This window comes from Amphichorda felina (genome assembly GCF_050947745.1).
Source record: "Amphichorda felina strain 45539 chromosome Unknown scaffold_8, whole genome shotgun sequence".
Classification (NCBI taxonomy): domain Eukaryota; kingdom Fungi; phylum Ascomycota; class Sordariomycetes; order Hypocreales; family Bionectriaceae; genus Amphichorda; species Amphichorda felina.
In genome coordinates this window covers 721,271-733,654 of record NW_028145042.1, presented here as the reverse complement: position 1 = coordinate 733,654, position 12,384 = coordinate 721,271, and the positions used below count along the sequence as shown (strand labels likewise).

The 12,384-nt window shown below is 53.6% G+C and overlaps 2 protein-coding genes across 2 annotated transcripts; both read left to right on the top strand.

Moving 5' to 3' along the window:
- Window positions 1-836: 836 nt before the first annotated feature.
- Window positions 837-1,272, top strand: ACO1O0_007907 (uncharacterized protein; the record flags this gene model as incomplete). Its single annotated transcript, XM_083197273.1, has 2 exons — window positions 837-915; window positions 968-1,272. 2 exons carry the CDS (start codon window positions 837-839, stop codon window positions 1,270-1,272), a joined length of 384 nt encoding a protein of 127 aa, XP_083046741.1.
- Window positions 1,273-3,104: 1,832 nt separating this feature from the next.
- On the top strand, window positions 3,105-12,023 carry FMP27 (mitochondrial protein from FMP27-domain-containing protein; the record flags this gene model as incomplete). Its single annotated transcript, XM_083197272.1, has 1 exon — window positions 3,105-12,023. The coding sequence occupies one exon, from the start codon at window positions 3,105-3,107 to the stop codon at window positions 12,021-12,023; it is 8,919 nt and encodes a 2,972-aa protein (XP_083046740.1).
- Between the last annotated feature and the right edge of the window lie 361 nt (window positions 12,024-12,384).

Genomic DNA, 12,384 nt, shown 5'->3' with positions numbered 1-12,384 from the left:
CCGAGGAAGGTGGTGATGCGCGCGAGACCCCGAAAGTGTTGGCTTTGCTGGGGGGTGGTCGAGAGATATATTTTGCTCGGCGTAGGAAAAAAACACAATGGAAGGCAGCGGCCATGAGGGTTGCCTCAATTTTCATGGGCGAGGCCTGTGGAGGTACTAGTCCTGTTAAGGTTTAGCGCCACTCGGGTCCCTTTTCTTCGGCTGGGGCAACTGCGCCTGGTTGCCGTGGTTGCCGATCCATGATTGGGCGGGGAGGCGTTCACAATGACCCACTCTTCAAATCCAGCCCAAGCCTTGCACTGACATGAACGCTTTTGACTCCAGCCATCCATCACCAACCCTCATCACTCCTTATTGCCGGGTAACTCTGTCGTTTCTTCGTTCCACGACATGTAATATTTTCCCTTTTCTTAATTTACTGCTTTGTATAACACTTGGAGTCCCCGTGTCGATTATGTCGGTGATAACGGAGCCTCCCCCGTCAGAGGCGACGCCACAGCGCAGGCGCCGGGGCCTGATGCCACCCGAAGTCGTTGATCTAATCGTGCCTCCCCTCAAATTTGGAGCTTGGTGTGGTATGATCATCCGGTATCACTGCAAGGATAAACTCTAACCTAGAATCAGGCGGCGCGGGTGCATTCACGGGAGTTGGAGCTGCGATTCTCCAAGACGCCAGCCCTGCTAAAAGTGGCATCATGACTGGAGCCCAGTGGGCTGTACTAGGAACAACATACTGGTGTATGTCTATTGATACAGCGCTTCCCTTTATATGGTCTTGCTGACGAGTATTAGTTTCTCGGCAGATGGTAGTGCGTGCATTTGGGGGGGAAGAGAAGATGACGCCCTTCAATAAGGTCCAAGCCAGCGCGATTGCCAGTGTACCAACCGGCGCTGTGTTGGGTATCAGCGTAGGGCGTGAGTACAGCTTATGGATCCAAAGGAGACTTAGGTGCTAAAACATTTCTAGGAACAAAGAGGATGGGCCCGTCGTTGATGTTCTGTGGAGTTGCGGCGGTTGGAGGACAGCTCATTGTGAACCACTTTGCAAGCCGGCAAGGCCGGGCCAAAGATGAAGACGCAGACGATAGCTGGTTCGGGTCGAAATGGAGTCCCCTCAAGAAGCTCACAAACGAAGAGTACGTGGATATGATGGGAGAGAAGATTCTGCGAGTCGAGGCAGACATTGCACTGATTGACGACCGGATTGCTCAACTCAAAGCAAGTCAGGGGAACGCCGATGAGGGGCGGCCGCCAATCCAGTCTATAAAATGAGAAAATCCCAATCTCACTTCATGATATCTGGTTGGAGAGTTGGAGTCGGTAGATTTTGAGATGCGGAATTCCTAGCCCGGTCGTTCTGGATGGCGATCGTGACCGGGTCGTCTCGGCGGTTCAAATCTTACTACTACTAGTAGGTAGTAAGTACTCCCTGTATAGTGTATGTACGACTACGCTGTAAGAACAATATGAATTGAGACAAGAATATTATTTCAAGAAACAAATGTATTTGATTAGAGCATAATTTACGGAGTACAAGGTATCATCTTGCACACTGTGGGCAACTTCAATGGTCGAATGACGTCCCGGATTCTACCTAGTAATAGGTGGTCGGTGGTGGGGGTGCGCAGCCCGTGGCCAGCCATCATCGAATCACTCCTGCACACATGCCTCAGTTTTTGAACCAGAGAAATCGATGTGACACAAACGTCACCCTTGGATGCTTCAGTACGCGTACTCGTAGACGGTGTCTTGCTGATTGTTAGAGGTTTGGCTCCGCTGAAGATAGACGTGCTATCCGTACATATGTATGTACATATTCTCAATTGAGGAATCTGGCAGTTAGTAAGCTCGGAGGTGGTCAACTGTTGGTAGCATTTGGGTGGGTATCTTTACTCGTCAATATTATACGTACCTTTGGTACGTATTTTGACAGGTTGTTCGAGGAACAGTGTCTCGCCGTTGATCTGGGGCTTGAAGAAGCAACGAGCCCCCAGCTTGAATCTGGGGACCATCGAATCAGTTATCGTAATTTTCACAGCCACTTAGTGAGTGCAACTAGTAGCCACCTAAGGGTTACTGACGATGAGGGAACCCTAATGACCGAAGCAGCTGAATTGAAACCCCGTGCTTACAGGGCGATTCTGGGGGTGCCAAGGCCAGTATTTGGTGAGACTGACGCACATTGTTCGTATACCAGTACTATGTAATATTGCAACAAGACAGGTTCGCTGCTTGCAGTTGTTGGCAGTGGAGCTCCACTGTCGACGACCCAACGCCTTGCTGGCCTGCCGTTGATGGTTTAATGAGGTGTCGACGGGAGCGGCGTTGAATTTGATACGCAGGGAGAGTAGCAGTGGCAGGCTGGCACCACCGCAGATAACGCGTGGGGTACGTACCACACGGAGCGGCACGCCCGCGCGCCCACCAAGAGCTTGGGATTCTGAGAAGCTGGACCCCCCAAAAACGGCCAAACCTCGACCGATGGGCCCAGTCTGGCAACCACTCGACCCCGGAGCTCGCCACCTCTAATCGCGACCCGTCACATCCGGGGCCTGCACCCGTCGTCAAAGGCTTCGTGCCTCCTGTCTATCATTTCTGCACCTTGTACTTATCTGTTTTATTGGTGCCTTTTGTCGTCCTTCCCCCCCGATTGCGAGCCGTAAATCCGGAGTCTTTGACGTCACATAAGACCGGCTGGGGCAGTCTTCGCTACTCGATTTGAAGCTGGAACACCAGCCGACTCTGACTGCTCGACTGGCTCAACCGACGCGGCCAACGAGCGACTCGCGAACTAAACGATACGCACCCATCTAAGGATAGGGATACAAGCAGCTTGGGCGCCAGAAGTCAGTGCAGAGGGGACCGCGTTGGGTGCTGCTGAGGAGACCCCCCTAGACGGAAGAAATTATTAAGCGACAGCCTCCTCATGACTTCCGTGGTACGCCCCTGACACGCCGATTTGAATAACCTGGGATCATGAGAAGCTACTGTGTCCACAAAATGTCTGCCTGCCCTCTTCCTGTCTTTTGTTTAATGTCCTACGGCTGACGCGACGACTGGCAGCCCCCCAGCTGGTCCCGGCCGCTCCCCCAGGCCTGGAAATCATGGCTTTGCTTAACCCGACCTTTGTTTTCGGCCTCATAGTCCTCGTATACCTGTCATCCTTCGTCTTCTTTGCCCTTCTCCGAATTGTCACCGGCATATCTATCCAGCGAATCGGTTACCTGTCACTGCGACGACTCGCCTACACGCCCCGAGATGGATGTCGCTTCGAGATCAGGGGCTTGGGCTTCTCTGTCCACCGACCAACCTTTGCTCAGCCGACATGGCTGAGTATTGTCCTGGATGAGCTGGTGGTGACGGTGGATATCCGCCAGTTGGAGGGGCAAAAGACGACCGATCCCGACACGGATGACAGCAGGGCCGACGGCAATGACGGCAGTCGAGAAAAGCCAAGACCGTCTCGGAAGACAAATTCTCGTGCACAGAGCGCTGGCACGCAGAGCCAGACCTGGAGGAGTCTGACAGAAATCAAGGAAAGAATCAAGAAGTTGCATACCAAGGTCAAATGGCTGCGCATGGTGGATGTTGTCGCTACCAACTCGACCATTAATGTGGTCGATGTCGGGCGTATCCAGGTCGGCAGCTTCACCATGGCCGTGGATACGCGACGTACGAGAGTCGACCGCGCCCGTTTTCTCTTCCGGAGATCTGAGGCGAAGAAACAAGAACGCCAGGCCGAATGGATCCTTACAGTGCGCAGCGTGTTGTTCACGGCTGACGGCAAGGAGTCGCTGGATGTACTCGACCATGGTGTCCTCAACGTCCATGGCTACCTCTACGCATCGAAGGAGGGTCTGGGTGACTCTACGGTCGCCCTCAAGCTCGGCAGGGTACATGTGCCCTTCGATGACTTGCATCTTTGTGTGAAGCGGTATCAATCCTGCCGCAGGAAACCCGAGCCCCCGTTCGTGGACGAGCCCATCGATACTTTTGTCGGCGATGTTATCCAAGAGGTCGATGAACCTAGGAGCACCAATGAGCATCTCGTGCAGACTGTGTCTGGCTCCAAGGAATTTTTCAGTTCCATCTTGCGAGGGATTAAGGAGGTCCAGTTCGCTGTCAGCTTCTTCAGTGTCTCCAAGAAGGTCGACGCTGTGAAGCCTGGCGCAGCGCCAATTCAGCTCAACGCTGCGATGAAGGAGGTGGGCGTTGATCTTCACCGCCTGGACCCCAGATCTCCCGCTCATCGCATGTACTTCCCCGCGAAAGACATTGCTCATGAGGCCCTAGCCGCAGCGCTATCAATATCCGTGGGGCTTGACGACGGCCAAGGGAAGCATGAGCGATTGATCTATGTTCCTATGGCGACCACCACCGTGAGGACAACGCTTCCGTCCAAGACGGTGGAGCTCTCGCTAGATGGGACTGCGGAGGACAAGAATGCCAACATTCTCTTTGAGAATTCGGTCATCACATCGCCGTCCGTTGATCTCAATCCCCGCCATCTTCCCCTACTTATTGCTCTCCTTAAGCCGAGGCCGAAAGCTCCCAGGGCGCAAAAGGACAAGCGCCGCGCACTCATTCCTCGTCTACTCCCTAAAGCTATCATCAAGTTGTCAATGCACGAACCGGTCATACGCATCAAGCTATCACCACTACAGAAGACGGAGGATCCCGATGACTTTGACCTCATCATTTCTTCCATCTCCTCCATCTCTGTTGATGTAGAGTCCTCCCATTCGCCCGTTGAGGATTCGCACTATGCTCTCACAGGAGCTATGAGGCTTCAGTCTCATCACCTGTACTATCAGACTAACGAACGCGAGCGATTTAATCTTATCACGACCGACTCTTTCGATATGAAGCTCCACCTATCCGCCAGCCCGGATGTCACCGTCGACTGTTCCGGCAATATTCGGTCCTTTTATATCAGCATGGTTCGACCAGAGATTATTGACGGCCTCCGGCAAATTGTGAAAGAGCTCCGTATTGAAGTTGAGCCAGAAAAACGTACTTCATCCAAGGCGACAAGACGACAGAACTTTCTGCGCTCGGCACCACGTTGGCTGTCACGTTTCCAGATGGAGGCTACGGATGTCAATGTGGAGGTTGGAGGCATCGACGAGGATATATCCGATGATACGCGGGGCGTATGTCTGCATCTGGACGCACTATCTGGGGAGTATAGGGAGCACAAGCCCGAAAAGAATGATGGTATACCACAGCGAATGCCAAGAACGAGAACTCATAGCCGGTCGCTTACCCAGTCCGACTCAGACTTGACGCCGTCGCCGAGGTCACCACGAACTAGGAGGAAACCACAGCACCATGGCGACGGGCGCAGGCTCGTGATCCATTCTCGTGGTATCGAAGCTCAGATTATCGAGAGCATGGAAACACTTGAGTTGGAACCGTTCTTGAACATTCCTCGCCTGGAGCTGGCATTCTCGGCCATGAGCGATAACCACGGCCCAATGTTCCACATCCAGTCACACATTCGAAGCATCACGGCCCAATACTCCCTTTACCGCCACTACTCTATAGGGGTCGCAATCATGACATTCCGCAAAGCCTTCATGAAGACTGGCCGTGATGCTCCCCGAACCCGGCAACAAGAGACCACCACAAAGACCACCAGTCTCGCTCCTCCAGTGACGCCAGGTCCATTCCGAGGCGAGGAGAGGCTCTCGACTGTTCCCGAGGAGCTTGTCACGGTTAACATCAAGGCATCACTCGTCCAAGTCAAAGCAGCAATGCCACATGACCCACCGATTATGTTACACATCTATGGGCTCGAGGCCGGCCAACATCGATGGTCCAAACCGTACCTAGAATCCAAATTAGTCCGTCTCTACGTTGAGCCGCCTCGAATGCAACAGGTTTGGGCAAGGATGATCAGCATCAAACAGATTAGGGTGGACTTGCGAAAGTCCAAGCGCAAGACGGCATCGGGTAGTTTCGTGGAAGAGAGCATGGTGGATATCAACAGCGAGGCCATGCGATTCGGTGTTCCTCACGAGGTTGTTCTGAACCGGATCACTGACAACTTCGTCAACGTTTTCAAAGCGATCCAGCAGTTGCATCATCGCTTCAAGACTGGCACGAATGAGTATATCCTCGAAAAACACCCAGAGGGTCCCAAGGAAGTGCCCAAGGTTTCAATCAGAACCCGCAAGTTCATGTTTGAGCTGGAGGACGGCGCGTTTGAATGGAAGCTGGGGATGATCTATCGGACTGGCCGCGTTGAACAAATGCAGCGTCTTGCACGGGAGGACGCCTTTCGGCAAAAGATGAAGAAGGTTCGCAACGAGGAATCGAGAAATGGGAGTAGCAGGGTTAGGTCTCGCTCCGCTTACCACCGAGGTCGCAGTGATCACTCTTCAGGATCATGGTTCAGAAGCCGCAGTCTGGACTTCATATCGCCGGCGGGCAGTGGTCCTGGCCCCGACCGCGACAGGATTCCGAGGTACGACCCCGAGTCGGAAACACTGGGCATTAATGGGTACGCCAGGGTATCGGAAGCGGAAGCACGCAGCCATCTTGACATGTTCAACGCTCAAACCTGGAAAAAGCGGATTGATAGGGAGTGCAAATTGGCCCAGGCCTGCATGAAGGAGCTTCGATCGTCTTTCTGGGCGCCGGACTATACCCCTGACGAGATTACCGAGCAGGAGAACATCCTCGAAGTGCCTCAGCGCCCTGCACTCATGTCTGTCATAGTCTCTGATCTGCACTTCATCATTGACAAACCGACATTCCCGCTCAGCGAGCTACCCGACTTTCTTCACAAGGTCGGCAAGGGAATGCCACGAGATATGAAGTACGGCTTGTTGATACCGATGCACGTCGCCATTGAAATGGACGAAGCTCGCGTGTCCTTGCGCGACTATCCTCTTCCCCTGTTACACATCCCAACTATGAAGGGCGGGCAGTCGGCAAAGATGCAGGCGGTCTCTCTTAAGACCAATTTTGTCCTAGCGGAAGAATTCCGAGGACCAGAATCAACTCGGCGAGTGAGGGTAAATGTCGTTCCACCGAAGGGTGGCGATACTGGGACATCGAATGGAGGCGGCTTCGCGATCGAGGTCCGACGTACCATCGGCCCAGTCAAGTCGTACTCGAACGTGTATATGGACATCAACACTGCGCTACCGACTCGAATAACATGGGGCCCCTCCTACCAACCAGCTATCCAGGACATGATGATGGTCGTGGAGTCGTTCACCAAGCCCCAACTAGATCCCTCTGAGAGGGTTGGGTTCTGGGACAAGTTACGTCTCGTTTTCCACTCTCATATCCATGTGGCATGGAGAGGCGATGGAGACATGCACTTGGCTCTCAAGGGCACACGCGATCCTTACCAAATCACCGGGAACGGCGCCGGCTTCTTGATGTGCTGGCGCAACGATGTCAGGTGGAACATCAATACCGAAGACGACCCCAAGCGGTTCATGACTGTGGACAGCGGCGAGTATGTCCTAGCTATCCCGGATTTTACGCATCAGGTCCGTGAAGTTCTGCGGCGAGAGCAGACTGAAGGGTCATGGCTCCCAAATGACGCCCTCAACTCAGGCGCTACCTTTAAGAAGGTGGTCATGAAACTATCCGGCAAGGTCCAGTGGATGGCGGGATTGACGTTCGAGGCAGCCATCGAGAACGGGAAACGCAACTTCGACTTCAAGCCTCACTACGAAGTCATCCTTAAGAACCCTAAGTATGCAAAGCCCGATGGCGACCTGCCCTACGATGCCATGCGCGGCTTCAGGAGCAGGCACATTCACCTATCCACTGCAGTGCGCGCCCCCGAGGACCGCAATTGGATGTCCGAGGATGTAAAAAGCTCTACCAGCTATAATGCTGTCCACTTGACTCCAAGATTTTTCACACACTTCTTCACCTGGTGGGGTCTGTTCAGTCAACCAATGTCTCTCCCCATCCGCCAAGGCACCCTGTTCCCTGGCCGTGAGAAGAACAGCAAGAAGTTTGGACGGCATCTAGCGACCGTCAAGTACAGTATATTACTCGCGCCACTGTTCCTCAGCCATATCTATAAGCACAAGGACGTTGAGGACTATTCGGAAAATGCTGTTTCTGCTACTGGTCTCAAGGTTCGCCTGGACAGCTTCATGCTCGATCTGCACCAAAGGCGAGAGGAGTTCAACACCCTCGGAAAGGGCAAGAATGCGCAAAGCAGGACTTCCGGGATCAAGATTCACGCTGCTCAGCTCGACTTGGCTAATGCAGACCTCCGAGCCGTATCGGCCAGTCTAGGGGGCACGACAACTGAGGCTATCAAAAGGGGAAACCTCTCGACATTGGTCGCGGACCAAGATGAGAAGCCAGACCTCTCCCGCTTCCACATACCCGATAATGACTACAGCTGGATCGACATGGACGACTTTGTGGAACTTGACTGGATTCTGCCGACGGAGCCTCACCCCCATACCAAGATTCTACCGCTGGGTTTCGCTCCTCGACTTAGCTATTTCCGCCAAACGGACATAGGGGGTACCATTGCTGGCGATCCCTCTCGGACTAGTCCGTTCGGAAATGAGCCAACCAACTTCTGCCTCATGACCAATGATGACGATCCCAAGAAGGTGCAGATAAAGCTTATCGAAGAGCGTCTTGAACAACTCCGTCATCAGATGGCAAGACATGCCCGCGAAGTGGGCGAGGCAGAGCTCAAGGTGATCCAGTGCGACTCCAAAGACCATGAGATTGTGCATGACTTTGAGGCCCTGCGGAAACATACCTCTGTGCTTGAGGGCAAAAAGGATTTTTTGGAGGAGATGTTACAACAGGTCTACTCTAAATCCCCTCACTCTCATGTTGACCGGAAAGACCATGACAATGCGTCATCTAAGGGTTCGATCGGTACCCAGGGCGAGACGCTCAACATCCCGGCGACGGCTGAATTTGAGAGCGAGTTCAATAATCGCTTCATCCTCCACAACATGCAGCTCAAGTGGAACAATGTGTTGCGAAACATCGTCCTCCGCTACATCCACCAGAACAGCCAACGACGTGGCTTCATATACTATCTATCACGGCCAGCCGTGAAGTTCATCCTAGACATTGTTGAGGAACAAAACAGGGCTAAGTTTGGGAAGCCAGCGAGATCTCAAACAGCGCCTGTTGGTGGAGCCCCATCTGCCACGCCGACCACTGCATCACCGGAGAATGCCAACCAGGTGGACATTGATGACCGTATCAGGGATATTCTAGGCGACGGCCAAAGACATCACAGCGCGAGCTTTAGCACTCAAGGCGACGGGACTGGCCTCAAGGGAATTGAGGATCTCACAAGTGGCATTTCGGACGAGTTCAGCCCTCAAAGCAGCTACCACGTCCGGCTGATCGCTCCGCAAATTCAACTGCAGAGCGAGAAGAACAAGAAGAACGTCGTTCTTGTCACTGCCAAGGGCATGGAGCTGAAGGTTATGGAGATCATGGACAAGCAGCGCATCTCTGACAGCGTCAGCGGCTTGGTCCAGCGCCGCTTCCTCGTTAACATGGATAGCACCCAATTCTTCGTCACTCACCACAAATGGTTCATGACGCACCTGGTATCTATGTATGCAGGCAGTCGTTACGGCACAGTTAACGGATCGTCGTGGCCACCGTGGGTGCCGATGGAGATCATGTTCGACTTCCAGGTCGCCCCATTCGGGTTCAAGCGTGTTGTACAAAAGACATCAGCTCTATTACGATACGACAAGCACAACACACTGCGCCTCAAATACAGCGCCGAGGTCAATCTCGAAGACACGGCTGAGGCCTCGTCGGAAGTCAGCGAAACCCGGATGGACAACCTCTGGGTCGAGTTTCCGCAAGTCCGCGCACTATGCAATTCATCACAGTACTACGCCATGTACGTGATTGTGCTAGATCTACTCATGTACAGCGAGCCGCTCGAGAAAACACGAAACGAGCGCCTGGAGAAGATTATGCTAGCCTCCGACTTTAGCGACCTCACCGGTGCGCCCGAGAAGATTGAGAGGCTTCAGGAGCGCATTAGACAGATGGAAGAGATCAAGACGCACTTCCAGCTCTATTCCAAATACCTGGACCAGAGGGGGTGGGCGGACCGTCTGTCCCTCGAACGGGATCTGGCTTCCTGCGAAGACGAACTGTTCTTCGTAATGAAGGCCATCACGACGTCGCAGCGCAAGTATGAAGTCAATGTTGACAGCAACGCATTGCTCAAGTGGAACATCCTGGTCCGCGACATTGTGTGGCATCTTGTGCAAGACTCCAACGATCCCCTTGTCGAGCTTCAACTCAAGAATTTGATATACGACCGAACCGACAACTCTGACGGCTCACACATGAATCTTATTCGCGTTGGCAAGGTTCTCGGCCTCAATCTATTGCCTGATGCCACGTACCCAGAGATCATTGGTCTTTATCATGACCCCGAGAAGATCCCTCAAGTCGAAAGGGGGAGCCGCGACATGATTCGCGTGTATTGGTACATGCTAGAAGCCATTGCCGGAATCACGGTTATGGACCGCTTTGAGGTGGACCTGTTCCCCATGAGGATCCAGCTAGAGTATGAAGTCGGCAAACGGTTGATGGAGTACATATTCCCGGGTCTAGAGAGTGACGACAAGAAGGACGACGCCAAGGGCGATTCACATTTCCTCCTCAAGCAGAGTCTAGCCGAACCAGATGGGGATGATGACGAGTCGATCAACAGTTCAATCACCCGGCTCGATACGCCATCTCCAGATAAGGAGTCGTCAAGCTTCTCGACCCGCGCAGGATCGCTAGAACTACGCCTTCGTCCAACGCTGACCTCTAACACTCCAGAGCGCAACCCGAGGAAAAACCTTACCGTCAACACCGGCGACAATCCCCATGGATTCCGTCTCTTCCGGGCAGCCGCAACCAAATCGGTGACTAAGAAGTCATCGTTTGACTCGCTCAAAGCTCTGACTCAGCCAAAACCTGGCAATATTGGACGATCCTCGACGGGAATGTCAAAGGACTCGCGCGACTCGGGAGGTGCCGAGGGCAAGAAGCGCTTCGGCCTTCGAAACAAGAGCACAGGGGAGGACAATCAGGCATCGGACGATCTCACTAAGATGATATCGCGGGCCAGCAACTACATGACCTTCTCATACATCCGGATGCAGTCGGTGGTACTCTGCCTCAGCTACAAGGGCCGGGATCAGCGTAACTTTGAAGACGTGCATGACTTTGTGTTCCGGATGCCTGTCATCGAGTGGCAAAACAAGACGTGGTCCAACGTGGACCTAGCCATGGCTTTCAAGAAAGCCGTCATCCGGGCACTGCTATCGCACACTGGTGCGATCATTGGCAACAAGTTTTCGAAGCACAGGCCAAACGCTGAGCAGCGCAACAGGCTCAGAGAGCTGGCCAACAGCTCTGTGCTGATCGCATCTGCCTCATCGGCCGGATCCCAAAACTATGCAGGGAGCGTCCATGATAGCGATGACTCGTCCAGCTTGTATGGGCACTCGCCGGTTGATTTCTCACGCTCCCCCCCTCGGTCTCTGAGAGGAAGCACGCATAGCAGCATCCCCGCGCCGCGCCCGGCAAGTCGGAGTAGCAGCATCGCCAGCGGGAGGTCTTACAAGTCTAGCCAAAACACCACCGGTCTCCCTATGCCGACATACCTCACCATGACGCCACCAACACCGGTGGAAGGCAGACGTGGGAGCAACAGCGGGCTGGGTATTGACCTATTGAGGCCTGGATCCAGCCATGTGCTGGGGAGCTCCCCTCAGCGCTTTAAACGGACGGGGACTGGGAGCGGGGACCGACCGATGACGAGCCACAGTAGCATGGAAGGGAAAGATAGGAGGAAGAGTGGCGCATCGGGGCTGCGAGACAAGATCGGTGCTCTCGCATACCGGATGAGCCATCGCGAGAACAGCGGGGCGCAAGAAGAAGAGTCGGAGACGGGGGAGGAAGAGAATGAAGAGGCGCCACCTAAGCCGTCACTCGGGAAGAGGATGAGCTGGGCACCGGGGAGGACCAAGACGGGATAAAATGGTGGAGAGGCATGGGAGCGGGCTCGGTGCATTTTACCAGGGGGGGTGTTGGTTTGCTGGGTTCGATAGAGGTTGGACTTTGCGAGGCGTCAGGGGGAGTTGTGTGTATGGGGGTGGCACAGTACCTACTATTAGTATACATGTATAAGCGTTCATGTAGCGCGTACATACAGAACATCATTTTGCATTCTCACACTTAAAAAAAAAAAGTACTCGCCGTTATCTTTCTGGAGTGTGAAACTGAGAGCGTCCGTCTCTTGCCATGGACACAATCATAAATGAGCATAAAGAGACTATTGATCGACATGAAAAAAACTACCAACGGCTTCAGGGTAGCGCCAACTGGCCTCGTAAAACG